Below are 21424 nucleotides of genomic sequence, written 5' to 3' on the forward strand. Positions count from 1 at the left end.
CCCTTGTCATTCTAGACATTTTACCACGCTTACTAGAGTGTAACTAGGCTTTTGGATAAATAACTAAACTCATACCTAATTAAGAATGTTTCATGAAAATCTAATCTAGAAGTAATCTAGAAGACAAGAAAGACATATTAAGTATATTATTTGTAAATATAATTTATGTTTTTTCTCTTTTTGCATTCGTGGTGATTAAACTCAAGAGGCTTGCACATAAGTTTATGCCATGGCCCCTTTCAAAATATTCTATAAGACAAAACAGTGCCATGCTTCATTATCTAATTCATTCCTCAATAAAGTAAATTTGATGACCTACTGAAGACATAATTATGCCTTCGATGTAAACACTCACATTATTCATAAGGGATATTCAATCTACTTCATATATTTTACATGTAGTAAAGTTTAGTGTAATATTTCAGTTCATTTCAAATGAATTGTATTCATTTTTTTGGGTGGATTACCTTCTTTAAATACTTATTTATTTTCAGAACTTGTATTTAATATGCAAAACTTGCAGTGTATTATCCTCTTAACCATAGTCCAAGTTTTCTGTATAAAATTTTACTGAAAAGTTACCTTTTTCAGGGCATACTTTGGATCTTCAGGGAGAACCATTATTATCCTACCGTCAGGATATTCAGCCAGAATTCTTTCTTTTTTCCAGCCCTAGACATAAAAGAATGGATTTTATGTATCATACTTTATTCATTCATGCACAAGACAAAAAGTACATCCACTTGTCTAAAAGTTGCAAACATGAAAAATACAGGTTCATTAATACTTAACTAACAAGGCATGATAAATTATGTTTTGTTACAACAGATTGAACAAACTAATTTCTAATTCTCGTTTATAGATATGCCATACCACAAAATTTCTAATTTATCATTTCCCATCTTAGCAAATTTTGAAAATCACACACCAAAAAAAAAAAAAAAAAAAAATCAAGCCCCTTAAAGTCAGTGATTCCCAGAAGTGAATGGGTAACTCTCCCAGATTCTGGATAAAAGAATTCAGCTCTTAGATTTTGTTGGAACATGGTCACCTCCACAAATAAGCACTTGTATTTATGTCTGCCATGCCAAAGACCTCCAGAAGGTTTCAGGTGAACTGATTTGCATGCAGCAGCCCACTATGAAAGGAACAGTTTTTACTCTTATTGATCACAACTATCAAAGCCACAAGAAGGAGACTATAAAAAACATAACTACCTTCTAAGAATCTAATAGGGAAGTAGGCTACGTTGTGTGTATCTGAAGTTAAACATACTCAAAAAAAGAGGTAATAAACTCTTCTTCAGATCCACACTCGTGGTGATTAATGAGCAGAACCTGCATGAAAAAAAACAAAACAAAACAAAAGCCACTTAAATCTAGTAAGATGGGACTGAACCAGAGGTTAAAACTAGGAACTTTGAAGTTCAAAATGATTACAGAAGAAATGAGCCCAAGTTTTACCCAAGCAATGTTATGGACAGAGGCCTTTTAAAAAGCAATTTGTATTTCTTTTTAGGAAAAAAAATTCTTTTCTAAAATCACCTCTAAAACTATAAAAGCTCAATAAAGAAAAGAAAAGGTAATTTTTTGATATTCTATGGCAAGGCTGAAAGGATACAAACTGGTTTTCTAAGTTATCTTTTTGTTTTGTTTTTGTTTTTTGGGGTTTTTTTCTTTTTTGATGGAATAGGAGCAGGATCTTAGAGACAAAAATTGCTAGTAACAAAGGTCAGCATACATAAGATCATAAAACAAGTATTTAAAATTCAATATCTGCTTAAAAAATGAGTATTCAAGGACAAGTAAAACTGAAGTGACTAAATTGAATTAGGGATGGGAAAATTATCTCAAGATTAAGAAATCAGGCTGGAGAGATGGCTCAGCACTTAAGAGCACCTGGTGCTCGTGTAGAAGACAGGTTCGATTCCCAGAACCCACATGGTAGCTCACAACCATCTGTAACCTCAGTTCCTGGAAATCCAACAGGAAGGTACATTATACACATCACACATACAAGCAAAACATTCATACACATAAAATAAAATAAATAAATCTACATTGTTTAGAGTAAGAAATCAGATAATAAAAAGCTCAGTCAGAATCACATACATATTTGAATATAACTAAACAATTTTTAAAGGCATAAAAGATAACACTTCTTTTCAAAAAGGAATTTACATTAGCATTCCTTCTTGAAAAACTTTTGAAACCAATCCACCTTCTACAATATGAAAGAAAAGTTCTTGGGTTTTGTTCTTTAAATCAAACCATAGAGTTTGGGAGGAGGAAATCAAACTATAAGTTCAATAAAGAACTGCAGTTTAAATAATTAAAAACTATATAAAATTTCAAATTATACATACTTCCTGAACTGAATTCCTAGAGACAGTTAATATGCTTCCTATTGCTTGCCTTTAAAAATAGTAAAACTGGTACAATTATATTACATACCACAGACATTAAATTTTGTTTTAATAACAAACTTTTCTTGTGAAATAATTATAAATGTGCATGTTTGTCTATGAAAACCATCACAATTAGATTAATTTTTACTTTAAATATAATCGTTTTGTCATGTACCAAACTAAGCCTTTGTATGTAACAAGGAAGTGTGAAAGACAAAATTACTATTATCTAGACTTCATTGATCTTCACAAGCATAGGACTAGTAGAAACTTCTGTAGTAAAAGCTTACATTTTTGTTGTTTTAAATATTTATATTTATTTCATGTGTATAAGTGTTTTTTGCTCACACCATGTGAGTGCTTGCTGCCCTAAGAGGTTAGAAGCATGTTAGATTCCTTGGAAAGGTAGTTAATGGATGATTGTGAACTACTGTGTGGGTTCTGGAACCAAACTTGGTTCCTCTGAAAGAACAAGTGTTCCTAACCAATGAACCATCTCTCTAGCCCCAAGTTTTGATTCCTGGGAACTAGTAGATATAGTGATCTGTTAGCTTTGGGGAAAATACTACAACTCTAGATGTGTTTCCTATTCTAAAAAAATCTAGAAAATGGTTGTCATCAAAGAGTAGCACCCTTCATAATAGACCCAAATAATATAAAGTACCTCGGTGTGACTTTAACCAAGCAAGTAAAAGATCTGTACAATAAGAACTTCAAGACACTGAGGAAAGAAATTGAAGAAGACCTCAGAAGATGGAAAGATCTCCCATGCTCATGGATTGGCAGGATTAATATAGTAAAAATGGCCATTTTGCCAAAAGCAATCTACAGATTCAATGCAATCCCCATCAAAATACCAATCCAATTCTTCAAAGAGTTAGAACAATTTGCAAATTCATCTGGAATAACAAAAAACCCAGGATAGCTAAAGCTATCCTCAACAATAAAAGGACTTCAGGGGGAATCACTATCCCTGAACTCAAGCAGTATTACAGAGCAATAGTGATAAAAACTGCATGGTATTGGTACAGAGATAGACAGATAGACCAATGGAATAGAATTGAAGACCCAGAAATGAACCCACACACCTATGGTCACTTGATTTTTGACAAAGGAGCCAAAACCATCCAATGGAAAAAAGATAGCATTTTCAGCAAATGGTTCTGGTTCAACTGGAGGTCAACATGTAGAAGAATGCAGATCGATCCATGCTTATCACCCTGTACAAAGCTTAAGTCCAAGTGGATCAAGGACCTCCACACCAAACCAGACACACTCAAACGAATAGAAGAAAAACTAGGGAAGCATCTGGAACACATGGGCACTGGAAAAAATTTCCTGAACAAAACACCAATGGCTTACGCTCTAAGATCAAGAATCGACAAATGGGATCTCATAAAACTGCAAAGCTTCTGTAAGGCAAAGGACACTGTGGTTAGGACAAAACGGCAACCAACAGATTGGGAAAAGATCTTTACCAATCCTACAACAGATAGAGGCCTTATATCCAAAATATACAAAGAACTCAAGAAGTTAGACCGCAGGGAAACAAATAACCCTATTAAAAATGGGGTTCAGAGCTAAACAAAGAATTCACAGCTGAGGAATGCCGAATGGCTGAGAAACACCTAAAGAAATGTTCAACATCTTTAGTCATAAGGGAAATGCAAATCAAAACAACCCTGAGATTTCACCTCACATCAGTGAGAATGGCTAAGATCAAAAACTCAGGTGACAGCAGATGCTGGCGAGGATGTGGAGAAAGAGGAACACTCCTCCATTGTTGGTGGGATTGCAGACTGGTAAAACCATTCTGGAAATCAGTCTGGAGATTCCTCAGAAAATTGGACATTGAACTGCCTGAGGATCCAGCTATACCTCTTTTGGGCATATACCCAAAAGATGCCTCAACATATAAAAGAGACACGTGCTCCACTATGTTCATCGCAGCCTTATTTATAATAGCCAGAAACTGGAAAGAACCCAGATGCCCTTCAACAGAGGAATGGATACAGAAAATGTGGTACATCTACACAATGAAATATTACTCAGCTATCAAAAACAACGGCTGTATGAAATTCGTAGGCAAATGGTTGGAACTGGAAAATATCATCCTGAGTGAGCTAACCCAATCACAGAAAGACATACATGGTATGCACTCATTGATAAGTGGCTATTAGCCCAAATGCTTGAATTACCCTAGATCCCTAGAACAAACGAAACTCAAGACGGATGATCAAAATGTGAATGCTTCACTCCTTCTTTAAATGAGGAAAAAGAATACCCTTGGCAGGGAAGGGAGAGGCAAAGATTAAAACAGACACTGAAGGAATACCCATTCAGAGCCTGCCCCACATGTGGCCCATACATATACAGCCACCCAATTAGACAAGATGGATGAAGCAAAGAAGTGCAGACCGACAGGAGCCGGATGTAGATCGCTCCTGAGAGACACAGCCAGAATACAGCAAATACAGAGGCGAATGCCAGCAGCAAACCACTGAACTGAGAATAGGTCCCCCGTTGAAGGAATCAGAGAAAGAACTGGAAGAGCTTGAAGGGACTCGAGACCCCATATGTACAACAATGTCAAGCAACCAGAGCTTCCAGGGACTAAGCCACTACCTAAAGACTATACATGGACTGACCCTGGACTCTGACCCCATAGATAGCAATGAATATCCTAGTAAGAGCACCAGTGGAAGGGGAAGCCCTGGGTCCTGCTAAGACTGAACCCCCAGTGAACTAGACTATGGGGGGGGGAGGGCGGCAATGGGGGGAGGGTTGGGAGGGGAACACCCATAAGGAAGGGGAGGGTGGGAGGGGGATGTTTGCCCAGAAACCGGGAAAGGGAATAACACTCGAAATGTATACAAGAAATACTCAAGTTAATAAAAAAATAAATAAATAAAATAAAATAAAATAAAATAAGAGTAGCACAGAACAGCCACTAGGTGACTCAGGAGCATCCATTCTCTTCTTACTAGTATGTACAAATAAATCCCATGTACCATTCAGCTAATCAACAAAACATTCCCAAAGTACAACAATGAGTAAATGAGTACAAGCATGAATAAGATAAACAATCACACACTAACTTGAAACACTCGTGCAACTCAAGAGCAGTGAATACTTTGCTAGTATCTCTAATCTTGACTCAGAGAATTTGTGTTGAAATTTGTCTACTGGGTAAAAGTGAGAGAGAGGAGAAGGATATGTGTTTAGAGAAATCCACCCAACAGCCACACCATGTTTGCAAATATGTCGTTCTAGTATATCTATACTTCTCACTTTCAGCTGTAAGCATATTATACAACCCTAGCTACCAGGAAGTATTTTCAAAAACCTAAATTTTCATAATCTAGTCATTTGAATGCTATAAAACATTTTATATTTTCCTTTTGTTTTTGTTTTGAAACAATGTCTTGCTGTATAGACCAAGCTGGTCTCAAACTTGTAGATCTGCCTGTCTCTGGCTCTCACTAACATATCTGCCACATTTTATACTTCTAATTGATACTTCTCATGAAAACCCTCATCTATCTATGCTGACAGCATGCTAAGTAAATGTTTCACCCCTAGCATAGTAGTTTGGATTTTGTTGTTGCTGTTTTGCTTATTGGGACAGGGGTTCATTGTGTAGCACTGACTGTCCTAGAACTCACTCTGCTGCTGTAGAGATCCACCTGGCTCTGCCTCCCAGGTGGTGGGAGTACAGGTGTGCCACCTGCCAGCTACCATCTTAGTTTGGATTTCTAATAGCAACTAACAACTAATGATTAAATTTTCCTTGTTTTAACTGCTTAAATATCTAAAGACCGGAAATTTGTTTTGTTTTGTTTTTTTAAAAATCGGATCATAAAAACACTGAGTGGTAGACACACCAATGCAGCTATAAAAATTCATCAGTGCAAGGCACTAGGAAAGCAGAAGCAGCAGATCTGAGTGGGGGCAGCCTGGTCTACACAGTGAGTTCCAGACCAGCCAGAGCTGCACAGACACCCTGTATCAAAAAACTATAACCAAAAACAAAACAAAAATCCTAAATGAACATGAGAAGTAAACAATTTAAATTGAATATGAAGGATGTGTATCAGGTTTGTGTATTTTGGCCCTAAACATTCTATGATTTACTACCTAGCAGCAACACTTTGTTTTCCAGATGTAAGACTATTAACACCCAAATTAGAAAGCCTAACTTGCAAAGACTAAATCAACAAGCCATAGTCTATATCTACACACATTATACTTATTTAGTGAGGCTATAGAAAGGAGTGTTTGTAGAAATACATATGAAATAAGAAATACAAAGGATAAGCCAAGTAGGGAACCAAAGAAGAAGGCCTCACCTAGCCTGGGTAGGAGTAGCACTGGGTCAATGATCAACCCTTCAACCATGAAGCAATGAACAGAAACCATTCAACTAAAGCCAAGTACATGAATTTAGATGAGGCTATCAAGACCTTTAGGTGACTCAGTATCTAGTACCTGATGAAATGAATTGGTGAGCTCAGTTCAGATATCCTGGAAGTCAGTGTATAGTACAGAAGGTAATGTGAAGAATAAAAGATGCCATTTCAGTTATAGATAAATAGCAATTATATTAAATTACCCTTTTAATATCAAAACTAACACATTTGCTCTTTTCAGAGGCAGATATTAAACAAACCTATTATGCTTAGATGCATTTATGAGAAAATTTATCTTGTACCAAAATACATTTTACATTAAACCATATTTACTCTATAATATTTGAAAAAATGTGCTAGAATTTTTTTTTTAACTTCATAAAGACTATCTCTATTAGCAGCAGAATCTCCAAAATCAACTATTTGGTAAAATATACACTATCAATCCCCAAATATAAGCTGCACTGTGCCACAAAAATATTTACTGTAGACTCATCCTACAGTAATTGTGTCAAAAGAAAATTTTAAGAACTACAAACAAGCTAAATAACCTATATTTAAAATCACACAGTATCAACCTGGGGGGATAAATTCGTTGATTTTTATATTTGATTTTGTTTTAAAAGAAGTCACTACCTATGTGTGCTTTTTTTATTATTAATCTCTAAAATCAAAAGAATTTCAGTGACATAAATTTGGCAATTCAGTTCATTAAGAACATGACCTAGGAGCTGGAGAGATGGTTCCAAGGTGAAGAGCACTGGCTGCTCTCACAGAGGACTCAGGTTCAGTTCCCAGCACCCACACGGCAGCCCATCAATATCCAGGGGATCTGACACCCTCTTCTGACCACCATGAACACCATGCACACACAGAGCACAGACATACACCCATACACATAATGGAAACAGAAAAGAAAGACGAACCTGACCTAACTTCCTGCCACATGCTTCAGTTCACAAAGTCTACTTACCACATACTTTACAGCACTTATAAACTGGTTGTGGAAAAGCAGGTGCTGGGTTTCATCTTCTGGATTTGAAGCTGTATAAAGCATCCCACAGATATTACAGGACACTGCTCCAAATCTTTTGTGTCCTGCATCCTATTTACAAAAAAACAAACAAAAAGTTTTCTTCCTTGCCAAAGTAACTATTTCTGATTACAGCCTTCAAACCTATGTCTACAAAGTGAGAACTACTTAATTTATGAGCAACATTTAAATTTATGACACAAATTAAGAAACTGAAGTCTAAAATCTGAGTGCAGTAAAGCTGTGCTCTGTCCTCCACATGGCCACAGTGGTATGTGTGCACATTTGTGTTCTCTCTCTCCCTCCCCCTTCTCTCTGTAATAATAAATTAAAATGTATCCTAAAAAGCTGGTACATGGGGTTGGGGATTTAGCTCAGTGGTAGAGCGCTTGCCTAGCAAGCGCAAGGCCCTGGGTTCGGTCCCCAGCTCCAAAAAAAAAAAAAAAAAAGCTGGTACACAAGCATGAGTCTCAAATCCCAGCCCTGGAGTGTGATAGCCATCCAGTCTAACTTAACTGATTAGCTCAATGACAGAGCCTGACTCAAAAAAATAAAACAGAATGTGACTAAAGACACCTTTGTGACTCTGTCCCTCATACACAGGCACTCATATATTCAATGCACAAATTTTCCACTATAATAACCTATTGACTTATTCAAGAGCATAGTACTTTCAAAAGAACTGAGAAAACTTTGTTTTCAACCTTCATTGAAAGGTGGCAAATAATAAATAATCTATGCAGGAGCTAATATACTTCATCTTAAAATAGTTACAAACTAGAGAAAATAATGTACTGAGCACCCACATGGAGGAGGAAGAGAACCAATTCCCACCAAATGTCTTCTGATCTCCGAGGCACTATGGCACACGTGTCTATAAGCTTGCATCACGCACGTGTGCGCAAACACACACACGCGCGCACGCACACACACGCACATATGTAATTTAAAGGCATACATAAACTTATTTTCTCTGTTCTTCAATTGTGCAATTTGAACTAAAGCAGCTACTCAAAGTTTCAGAAAAGGATCTTACCAACCTCACTACTAGTGTGTTATGTACAACTAGGGTTAAACAATAAATAGAAATCAACCAAAAGTACAAGACTGCAAAAATTAAAGGGAAATTCATTCTAAAGGATCCAAACTATCAGCGAAACATTACCTGAAACTTATTTCAGATAATATTTTTCTTTATGAGACAGGATCTCAGTATGTATCCCTAGCTGGCTAACCTAGACACTCACTGATGTGGAACTCATTAAGTTGACTTGACTAGCCCTAAAGTCTCAGAAATCTGCCAACCTCTGCTTCCTGAGAGCTGTGATTCAGGTGTGTGCCACCATGCCTGGCATTTTTAATTTATTTATCTATTGTCTAACAAACTCTAAGCTCAGTGCAAGCAAATGTACATAAAAATAATTTTCTTAAACATATTTAAATATATTTTGGTAGTATCTGTTTATATTCACGCTGTTTATAAGAAATCTCTTAACTTCGTTTCATTGCAAAACTAAAGTATATCTTACCACTCTCTCCCCCGTGACTCTCACACAGTCACCATTCTGCTTTCTTTGCCCTTTACATAAATAAATCCATGCATGGTCCTTTGTCTTTTTGTGAGTGACTTACTTCACTCACCATACTGTTCCCAAAGTTTATCCATGCTGCATCAAGTGTAAGGATTTTTCTTTGTAGGCTGATAACTAACCATTGTGATTATATCTTATCTATCAATGGATAGCTACCTTGCTTCCATCCTTTGGTACTGTAATAAACATGACACACAGACATCATCATTTGTACTAACTTCCATGTCATTTTAATATTTAAATAAACTTCTGAGGAAAGCAACTCATCTAAGGAAAAAATAGATGTAAAAATAATTTGTTATGACTAAAACTAGGACAAGGAAACTAAAATATTATTTATTTTAGGAAGAGAAGACTATAATAATATCAGGAATGTTTTCTCTAATGAAGACATGATGACTAGTCTCTCATCCAGCAGAACAAGATGACCAAAGGAAAGAAGGCCAAGGGGAAGAAGGTAGCCTCGCCCCTGGGCCATAGTAGTCAAGAAAAAGGAGGCCAAAAAGGTGGTCAATCCTTTGTTTGAGAAAAGGCCCAATACTTCAGCATTGGGCAGGACATCCAGCCCAAAAGGGATCTCACACGCTTCATCGAAAGGCCCCACTAACTACATCAGGCTACAGAGGCAAAGAGCCATCCTCTACAAGTGGCTCACAGTACCTCTTCCCATTAACCAGTTCACCCAGGCCCTGGACAGGCAACAACGACTCAGCTGCTTAAGCTCGACCACAAGTACAGGCCAGAGACAGAGCAGGAGAAGAAGCAAAGGCTGCTGGCCCATGCTGAGAAGATAGCTGCTGGTGGTGACTGCCCATAATGTAGACCCCATTGAGCTGGTGGTTTTCCTGCCTGCCCTATGTAGAAAGATGGGGGTGTCCTACTGCATCATCAAGGGAAAGGCCAGGCTGGGGCGCCTGGTCCACAGGAAAACAAACACCACTGTTGCGTTCACACAGGTTAACTTGGAAGAAAAGGGTGCTCTGTCTAAGCTGGTGAAAACTATCAGGACCAATTAAAATGACAGATACGACGAGATCTGCCACCATTGGGGAGGCAACTTTCTGGGTCCTAAGTCTGTGGCTCACGTTGCCAAGCTGGAAAAGGCAAAGGCTAAATAAAGAGCTCGCCACTAAACTGGGTTAAATCTACACTAAGTTTTCTGTACATAAATATAATTAAAGAATTAAAGAAAAAAGAGAGAGACATGATGACCTAAAACAAGTTTGTTTTGTTTTTTAATATACATTGGTCTTCGTCTGCATGTCTATCTGTATGAAGGTGTTGCATCTTGGAGATACAGTTGTAAGCTGCCATGTGGGTGCTGAAACTGAAACAGGGTCCTCTGTAAGAGCAGTCAGAGCTCTTAACTGTTGAGCCATCTCTCCAGTCCCCTTAATTTGTATTTTAAGAACTTTGAGTAAACAATTCATTTACAACAATACTTTAACATAGGTAAATTGTATACTTACTATAACCAGCTGTTTTTCATCCACTTTCTCTGAGTCTTTCAGTTTCAAGGACTTTGGAATTGTTATCTCTAGATTAGAATTACACTTCAGCTGAGAATGATTTGGCGGTGTATCTCTTTAAAAACAAAGAAAGGGAGGAAGAGGGGGGAGGGAAGAATTAGATATTATAGATACATATAATATCGAATAATTAAGACAAGAACACATTTTCTATATAAGAAATTTCAATTTCATGGAGGAAAAAGATAACCTCTTAAAAATCAAGACGAGATTTGTGTATATTTAGTCCAGTGACAAAGTATATACATAAGGCCCTAAGTTAGGTTCAGTGACCAGTATCAAATTTAAAAAGGAAATTATAGCCAGGTGGTGGTGAGATGTGCCTTTAATCCCAACACTTGAAAGGCAGAAGCAGACAGATCTCTGTGAGTCTGTGGCCAGCACAGTCTACAGAGCAAGTCTAGGACAGCCAATGCTACACAAAGAAACTCTGTCTTGAAAAACAAAACAACAAAAGGAAATTATAAAAATTAAACAAGACTAAAATCTACTTAATAGCTTATCAATGGGTTGTAAACAGAATGTAGTATATATAAACAACTGACATGTGCCAGTATAGACATATGTAGCTTTTTGATGCATGGGCAGGCCCTAGAGGTCTGCATCAACCCCACAGAGTTCATCAATCCTGACTCTTTGGAGGCAATGATCCCCAAAGTGAGGTGGGCAATACTTGTGCAGGCAGCAAACACATTAAATCTGCCCCAGGTACCCAAAGAGCCAACTGAGGACTATGAGCATGATGTGAGGTTTTTGAGCAAGGTGTACCATGTGCTTCTTGAGGTGCATATGTTGGAGGGCACACTGCTGTGCCCAGAGTCTGTCTTTCCACTTTCAGAAACAGGATCCGAAAATGCTGCTGAGTAACATAGGCAACCCAGAAATAACCTTGCTAACCATTCTGGCCTTCTGTGACTGTCTGTATCTGTAGTGGTACAATCTGTTAAACAGTCGTGCCATGTATGACACAGACCCCTCTAATGACACATAGAGCACAGTGTTCTTTTTCATCAAAGGTGTGTGAGAGAGGAGAGAGAGAGACAGAGACAGAGAGAGAGTGAGCGAGCCTGACTGGAGATTATTATGTTACATGATAGAAAAAGTAAAACATTTTATGGTCTCACATATGGAAGCTAAACAAGTTAACCTCCTAGATAGTGGTTGCCAAAGCTAGTATCTGAAAAGGAGAAATAACTTCTAATATGCATAGAACATCAGGCAACTGTGTATTTCAAAGTAGCTATGAGAGGATTGTCAGTATTTCCAACACGAAGAAATGACATGTGCTTGAGGTGATTCCTACACCGCTTACTCTTATTCAATCATTACATATTAGATACCTATACTCAAAGACCTCAGAGGATCTCATGAGTTTGTATTATGTCAACTAAAACTTTTAAAGCTAATTAGAAAAGAAAGCTCCTAGTTATCAATAAACAAAACTGCAAGACTACTATTGGTTGAATGCCTTAGGTTTTATCACTTCAGTTTGTCCTACAGACTATTTGATGATCAGGCAAATAGGTCAGATTTACTTACCTGGCATAAAGAAAGAACACCTTATTTACTTAAAACACTCTAACATATCTATAATACCTAGTATTTCAAGGATTACTGAAAAAATAGTTTTCTTAATTAAACACTGCTACCAGCAGCATGAATCAGAAAAATGGTGAAAGTGTGTAAATGTAGACTACATCTGATAGGTAGGGATTTATTCCAAGTGGCAAAGACATTATGTCTTCATTGAATAAATCAATTGAGCACAGTGTCCATTAAGTAGACAGCTGCTGAAGAGATTAAAAAAAAAAGAAAGAAAGAAAAACTCTGAAGAAATCCTTAAGTGGAAACTTCTAGGTCTTTGGAAAATTGATTATGTCAAATGATGTTTTGCTGGGGCACACAGCTGAAAGGATGTTTTGACATAGCAAGCACATGAAAGGAAGTGAAAGGATCTATGCTGGAGTATAAATACCACCCCACAGACAATGAGAGATGAACACTAGGCTTTGCTTTGCTCCGCCTCACTATACTTTGCTAAAGACATACATGTATTGGTTCTCCTTACATACCATTGTTGAACTCAACTTGTGATGACTCTGCCATTGAGAGAAACTCCAAGAACTGCTCGTGAGGTTCCTGCGGCCACTTGCCACCTCTACAGCCTTGCTTTAGGCTGCTTGGTGAGCCTGTCAATTTCTTCAAGATTGAACTACAGCTGCCTAGTGTCTGCTGGCTGAAAGGACTAGACTGTAGCTGCTGGTTCGTGCCAGGTGTCTGCCTGCCTAGAGGACTGGTTTGTGGCTGCTGATTCATATTTGTTGTTCGCTATGGGACTAAACTGCTGCCCAAGAAAATCAAGCTCACCTCCAAAGAACTATTGCTGAACAGGGCCACTTCCCCCATATCCTAATAACTTTTCTCTTCCATTACCTTCTGCTGGGTGGTAGGCTAGAGGAGAGGTTGACCCTTATTAAAAGTAGGCTGCAAAACATTTATGCCTACAAAATCCAAATGTAAAACTTAGATATGGTAGGAAGTGAAACAAATAGACTCAGAGTACATTACCATTAGAGACAAAAAGAAATAAAGCTACTACAGGAATAGGTATAGAAAAAGTTCAAGGGTAGTGGTAGCCCCACCTTTAATCCCAGCACTAGGGGCAGAGGAAGGTGGAGCCCTAAATTGAGGCCAGCCTGGTATACAGAAGAAGTTCCAAGTCAGACAAGGCTACACAGAGAAACCCTGTCTCAAAAACAAAATAAAACAAAAACAAAAAGAAGAAAACATTTAATAGCAACAAAAAAAGTGAAGATTACCAGCGTTAACATTTTATAGTAAGTCTCTCTAAGAACTAATGCCCTAAATTACAGTGGTAACTTACCTGTTCTTTCTGTTGATAGATGCTTCATTACTGAGTATACTGTGCTGCTGATTAGGAGCTGAACCTGTCATTTAATAAAGCACATGAATTGTACAGCAAAAAGTTTAAAAATACTCATTTATTTTTACATAAATGAATGTGCATTTCATGCCTACAAATATGCCTATGCCTTCAAGGCCAGAAGAGAACATAAGATCCCATGGGACTGGAGTTACAGATAGCTGTAAGCCACTAGGCAGGTGCTGGTAATTGAACTTGGGTCCTCTAGGAAGAGCAGCCAGTGTTCTTGCTCTTAACTACTGAGCCATCTCTCCAGTACATTATCTTAAACATTTTAATTGCTCTCATCCTACTGGAAGAAACCACACACACACACACACACACACACACACACACACACACACACACACTCTCTCTCTCTCTCTCTCTCTCTCCCTCTCTCTCCCTCTCTCCCTCTCTCTCTCTCCCTCCCTCCCTCCCTCCCTCCCTCCCTCCCTCCCTCCCCCACTCCTCCCTGACTGGCCTGGAAATCAAATTCACCCACCTCTGCCTTTCAAGTGCTGGGACTAAAGGCATGCATCATGATACTTGGCCAGAATCATTTTTAATTAAGCATTTAGTACACTAAAGTTTCTTTGAGATTTATTTTGTATGTGTTAATGAGTGCACGTATATGTATATATGTAAGTGCACCATATACATGCAGTGACCAAAGAGGACAGGAGAAGATATTAGACCCCTTGAGCTAGAGTTATAGACAGATAGTTGTAAGTCGCCATGTGGTTGCTGAGAACCAAACCTAGGTTCTCTGCAAGTGTTCTTAACCAATTAGCCATCCCTCCAGCCCCAAAAAGTTACTTTATTTTAGTAAAAGTAGCCATGAATGTGAAAGGGGGCATGGAGGGGCATATAGGAGGGTTGGAGAGAAGAAAGAAAAAGGGGAAATGATAATAATTAAAATCCCAAAATTTATCTGAAATTTAAAATAAAACATCTAATAAAATTAGAACCTCCCTTTTAGAAATTACTTTTCAAAAAGAAGCAGAAAGTTCTGTATGATACAAACTCAGACTAAGGACCAGCAAAGGGATCTAGTAGATTCAGTTTATCTCATAATTTCAGAAATCATTTAACAATTATTAAACTCTATGGAAATAAATGAAAACATTTTGTTTAAAATGTTTTTTTAGAATCTTAACTATATAAGTAATTAAATTCAATAAAGGTACTTTATTTTTATATAAATGCATTTCCCATAATTGTATTACACTCATCCATCCACTACTTGAGTAAACTGCAGGCACTCAGTAACAGCTACAAGTCCCTGACCACAGCATCCTACTTCAAGTGTATCCTTCCTTTAGAGGAAATAACACAGAGAGCTCTACATCCTCTGTTGCTACATGTTGATCCATGTAAGCATAGGTGAGCGACACCCATCCAACAGTTCCTCTAATATTAAAAATCACGAGTTATTAAAAATAAGGCATTTTGAACAGTATAAATTGTAAACCTGAAGCATAATTAAATCTTTAATTCAAAGACAGACTCAATGAGTACTGAGGATTAAAGGGAAAAACACACAGTGGTAAAGCACAAATAACATATAAAGTCAGAGGATATACCCAGCTTAAGCAATTTAGAGAGCACTTCTCTAGAGAAAATCAAAATAAGAGCTATAGAAACCAAAGAATTTGCCGTAGGCAGGCCAAAGATAGCATTTAGGTACTGCCACAAACCAGTCAATAGAAACAATTCTCCTAAAAGAATTAATGATAACCAAATTTAAAAGCCATAGTAAGGGCTAGAGATGACTCACTGGCTAAAAACAGTCAATGTTTTTGCAGAGGATATAAGTTCAGTTCCCAGCACTCACTGCAAGGTCTAGTTCAGGGGATCTGCTGCCTTCTTCCAGGACATATACATACATGTGATGCAAAGTGATACATAAATAAAAGTAAAATAAACCTATTTTTAAAAATATAGATGGTCAACAAGCCTGTTTCCCACAAAAATGTTCTCTAACAGTACTATGGCACTGACCACTGTAAGTTCAAATAAAAATCTCAAAGTATTACCTGGAAATTTTCTGTCCCCATCAATCCTAGCTTGACTGAGAAGAGTTGAGACAGCAGCAGTGTTTTCTAGTGGATTAGTCTCCACCTCTGACGCTGAACATATGCTGAAATTCTGAACACATAGAATTTCAACAATTTTAAGTCAACCTCTGGAACTTACCCTAATCATTTTCAGCAAATTGTGTCTGCTAAAAATGTTCTTAAGCTAAGTCATTGGAGTAACCCTTAGATATACCACTACGTCCACATCCATGATCCTGCCACAGGTTACCCTCTTAGCATCAGTTACCATTAATTCCATGATAAATTTAAAACATCTCACTGGATCTTTAATCCCAGCACTCAGGAGGCAGAGAGGTCAGCAGCTGTTAGTTCAAGGCCATCCTAGGCTACATAGGGAATTCTAGGTCAGCAAGGGCTACACCTCAAAGCACCAAAACAAAATTTAAAAAAATTAAATTATCGTCTACAGTCATCTAGCTCTATGCTTTTGCTCAGAGTTCAAGTCTGAACTGTACACACCCACATAAACATGTTAAAATGACAGTATTTTTATGTAATAAACTAAGTAAAATATATTAAAATTAATTTATCTGTTTCTTTCTGCTCTATTAATGATTTCAACATATAACTTAAAAATTAACGTCTTTCATGAGACCTTCCCCAAATTTTCCCAATTACTACAATCATCTACTTTCTCACACTTTCTATTTTAATCATTTTACTCATCGACAACTCTTTTTAAAAAACATATAATTATCTTTTTATTACCAAGAACCTTCAATTCATAACTTTATCAAAGCAGATAGCCCATTAGTAACAAGAATATAGAATCAACTTTGAATCTCTGTAATTATTACAATGAACATGTAAAACTACTTTTGGGGGTGGGAGGGGCATGTAGGGGTGTGTATGGGTGTGTTTTTGGAGGGTCCACATTGAGTGTTAGAGCCAATGCAGTACAGAAAAAGGTGTCAGATTCCCCTCAAGCTGCCAGTTGTGAGCATCCAGATGTGGATGCTGGGAACCAAGCTCAGTTCTTCTCCAAGAGCAGTATGCATTCTCAGCTGCTTGGCTCTGCAGCCCGTAACACTACTTGGTTTTTAAAAATAAAAGCAAGAAACAAGTGGCACTTGGCTACCATCCTAGCACACACCCAGAAGGCTAAAGCAGAAGGATTCTGAGTTCAAGGCTGGTGTGGGCTACATGGCAGGACCCCATGTCTCAAGTCAACCTCACACTTCTCTCCCAAAAGTCAATTATACTGAAAAAATTTTAATGAGAACCATCACATTATTGGTGATTCTTCCTTCTACTAATGTAAATTGATTTTAAGATAACCAAGCTTTAAAATTCTTATCTGAAACTAAGGAAATGGCTCCGTAGTTAAAGTCTTTGTTGAGGAAATATGAAGACCAAGTTTAGACTGCCATAGCTTCTTAAATGCCACAGGGAAATGGCATAGAGATAATTCTAACCTCCCAGAAGGCAGAGACAGGAAGATTCCCCATAGCAATCTGCTTAGTAAAACCAACTGAACAGACAGATTCTGGATTTGATTGAGACCTCACTCATTGAATAAAGTAGAAGAGTAACTCAGGATGATTTTCAACACCAACCACAGACTTCCACATGCCCACACATATGCAAACATACAGATATACATATTAAAAATAGGGGAATGGGGCTAAAGAGGTAACTCCGCAGTTTTAGAGTGCTTGCTGCTCTCCCAGAGAATCTGAGTATAGTTCATACAACCCATGTCCTGTGGCTCACCACTGACTCCAGATCATGGGGCTCTCATTCCCTCTTTATACCTCCCAGGTACCTGCACACATACACTCACTACAAAGACACACATAATGAATGAATGAATGAATGAATGAATGAAAATCTCTTAAAAATGGAAGAACTGGAGAGATGGCTCAGTGATTAAGAGCACTGACTGCTCTTCCAGAGAACCTGAGTTCAATTCCCAGCACCCACATGGCAGCTCACAACTGTCTATAACTCCAGTTCCAGAAGATTCAATAACCTCACCCAGACACATGCAGGCAAAATACCAATGCACATATAATAAAATAAAATTAAAATTAAAAAAATGGAAGACCTGGATGTGGTGCACATACCTTTAATCCTAGTACTTGAGGAAGACAGAGGCAAATAGATTCCCATGAGTTCAAGGCCTGATCTACAAAGTAAGTTCCAGGCCAACTAGGGCTATACAGTGAGACTCTTGTTTTTAATTTTATTTTAAAAAGGAAATTTTCAGATCTGAATAATTAAAAGTTTGTTTACATTCCCTTACTCTATAAATATAAACCTGTCTGAATTTTGACTCAGTACTAAGAACTGAACCTATGTCCTTGTGCATGCTAGCATACACTTTGTCACTAAGTTGTTGTATCCCAACCCCAAATCTGGATGAGCTCTGAAACCAACCATCACTCAATCATTTAAGTTAAGTCACTCAAATCAAGCTTCACTTTTCTTATCTGAGTAACAATTTATAATATAGATTGTGACAGATTTATGATTCTTTCCTTAGCATACTAAAGAAGCAATATTCATTAAACAAAAAATACTAGAGGGCCAGGCTATGGTGGTACATGCCTTCAATCCCAGCATTTGGGAGGCAGAGACAGGCAGATCTCTTGAGTTTGAGATCAGGCTGGTCTGCATAGTGAGTTCCAGGACAGCAAAGATTACACAAAGAAAACTTGTTTCAAAAAACAAAAAAACACCAAAAAAATAAAACAAAAAACTATAAGGGTTAGACAGGTATGAAAAAATCTCTTAGTAAATGCTACACTATAAATTCTGTAAAGCAGGAAACATATTCTCTTCCATACAGAACCCTGGACGCAGCAGGTACTAAGACATGCTCTGAAACGCAATGGTGACTACCACTTTTCTTAATCACATTATGATAATAAGTAAACTACTCATGTTAAAAAACAATACAATCTAAAAATTATTATTAAAGAAAAAACCAAACTGATAACAAATTCTTTTGCAGTTATTAATACTCATGAATCAAATGCTGACTGTTCAAAACAAAATTCAAGAAGTTTCACATAAATAGCATTTAGTAAATACTATTTATATAAAATTTAAAATACACACAAAGCTAAGTATTCTTCGTACATGTATACATAAAATCCGAAGAGTTCAGGAAGCATATTTAACTAAAGAGAGGCCTAGAACAAATCCATCCTCCTGCCTTGCTTTCCAAGAAGCTAGGATTTCGGGGCTCTGCCCCCAGATCCAGTTCGGTTTACTTTAAAAAAAAAAAAAAAAATCAGAAGTAGTTTGTTTGTTTTTTTAATTCTCATTTTCTTGAAATCTGAGTAGTAGATATTAAATTCTATTAATTTACTGCTATTAAATTCTGAATAAATATTCAAGAATTTCAAAAATACAAATGTTAACACATCAACAAGTGTCTAGGACTGTTCTTACAATGAAGATCTGCATACACTCAGTACTGTCACTAAGATTGGTATTGGACAAGACAAGCAATGTGTAAATATTACTTGTAGCACAGCTTAATCCAAAGGATGACATTGGATCTGGAACTAGCCCCAGCGTATTATATGCTAGGCAAGCAGTCCACCATTAAACTACATCCACAGCAAACAATTTGCTCACAGTACTACTCACTGCTTACTTTGATTGCTGCCATTCTCTATTACACATTTGGAATGATCATCTTTTAACTCATGCTTTCATTCTCATTCATACAAAAATTCAATCTAGAAGCACCAACTGATTATCTGTGCTCTTTAAGTTCACTTTGGTTTTCAATCAACAATAGTGGACACTGACTTTCACAGCTACCGCATAAATCCAATCTTATTTCATAGCTCATAGCCCCTGTGTCCCTAAAATGAATTTTAACCATTCTGAAAACTTTAAAGCAACTTATATCTACTAACAATGACATTTTTGCTCATATGATTTTTCTAACGTTCAGGATATTAGGGTATGGTTTATGAGGAACTCTGTGCTAAAGATTAGAATATTTATATACCAGCCCTAAAATATATCACCAAACATAACTTATTTCACATTCTGCTCTCAGTTTTCTCATAAAATTAAACACTATAAATTCACTTGTATTATAGAGAGCACCCTAATTCTACACATGAGTAATTTTTTTCCACAGCTATCATTTTATTCAGATAGCAATCTCATTACACATGGTCCAAGAACATTCATATAAGAACTCAAATCAGAAGTTAAAGATTGGTCTTCAAATATCATAGCCAACAATGCCACGTTTGCCTATGATGTAAAGCCACATCCACACCTCAGTGGCCACCAAACCGTTCAGCATGGCTTCCTTCACTGTAAGGTGTTTGAAGCCACCAGCTTTGGCACTGTGAATTATATTTTTCACACTCTGAATAGCTGTAGGGATTTCACCAGGGGTTGGGGGAACCAGCTCAACCTTGACGTAGTGCCAAAATGTGGCCAATAGAGGCTTTGAGTAAGTCATGGCAGTGGCCACCATCGACGGTGCCTTCTCCGAAAAGTTATGGATGAACTTGGCCATGGTCTAAGGTGGAAGGTTCGTCTCCCCAAACCACTGGCTGAATCCACATGAGAAATTTTTAATCGGCATTCCACAGAAAGGAAAAGCTTTACCCTTTTTTATAAATATTAAAAATAATTTCTCATGGTAAGCATTAGATATTGCAGACATAGAGTTGTTTTTTAATTATTTTTTGATTAATTCCTAATTTTATAGATATAGTGGTAATAAGGACTGCCAAGCTTATATAAGACTCACTTCGGTTTGATCCTCAGCACTAATTAAAAAAAAAATAGTAACACTAATAGTTCTTCTTGTAAACTAATGATTTATGCCTTTAGAAATTTCCCTTGCCAACTGTAAGAAATCGCCATACAAATCAACAAAAAAGCATTCATTTAAAATAAATCTTAGGGTTTTTCTTCTTTTGGGGGGAGGGGTGGGAGTAGGAGTGGGGAGAAGACTCATGTTTGCCCTCAAGCTACATCCCCATCCCACACAAATTCTAAGTTCTAGATTTACTTACTGTTTTTCAAGGGAGGGTTTTTCTGTGCAGCCACATGCCTCTGCCACCTATGGCTGCGTGCATGCCATCACATGGCATTAAGTTCTAGGTTTTAAACCACTAACAGATACGCTTTCTGTTGCTATAATTCATTAAAAAAAGGAAGAAAGGGGGTTGGGGATTTAGCTCAGTGGTAGAGCGCTTGCCTAGGAAGCGCAAGGCCCTGGGTTCGGTCCCCAGCTCCGAAAAAAAGAACCAAAAAAAAAAAAAAAAAAAGGGAAGAAAGTCCCCAGCTCCAAAGAAAGAAAGAAAGAAAGAAAGAAAGAAAGAAAGAAAGAAAGAAAGGAAGAAAGTAACCTACATCTGTGTGTTAAATTGTTAAATTTAAAGGCTAGCATTTCAGTTATGCCTTCCATAAAATACAAATGGGGGAGAAGCATACCATAAAGG

The 21424-nt window shown here is 37.4% G+C and overlaps 1 protein-coding gene and 1 pseudogene across 21 annotated transcripts in view; both read right to left on the reverse strand.

Annotated features, from left to right (window-relative positions):
• The window catches only part of Esco1 (establishment of sister chromatid cohesion N-acetyltransferase 1), a 54373-nt gene that overhangs the window by 14455 nt on the left and 18494 nt on the right, over positions 1-21424 (reverse strand). For 5 of the 20 annotated variants that reach the window (XM_087593491.1, XM_087593487.1, XM_087593492.1 and 2 more), the window contains 5 exon segments: positions 15933-16044; positions 13855-13918; positions 10911-11025; positions 7790-7921; positions 583-672 (listed from right to left, as the gene is read on the reverse strand). In XM_087593491.1, the coding sequence (XP_087449617.1) occupies positions 583-672; positions 7790-7921; positions 10911-11025; positions 13855-13918; positions 15933-16044 (513 nt within the window). 20 annotated transcript variants of the gene reach the window in all.
• On the reverse strand, positions 16662-20517 carry Atp5mgl4 (ATP synthase membrane subunit G like 4; annotated as a pseudogene). Its single transcript, XR_015642742.1, has one exon. The product of XR_015642742.1 is annotated as an ATP synthase membrane subunit G like 4 (transcript).

Source organism: Rattus norvegicus, chromosome 18 (assembly GCF_021556685.1).
Source record: "Rattus norvegicus strain SHRSP/BbbUtx chromosome 18, alternate assembly SHRSP_T2T, whole genome shotgun sequence".
In the NCBI taxonomy this organism is placed as follows: Eukaryota; Metazoa; Chordata; class Mammalia; order Rodentia; family Muridae; genus Rattus; species Rattus norvegicus.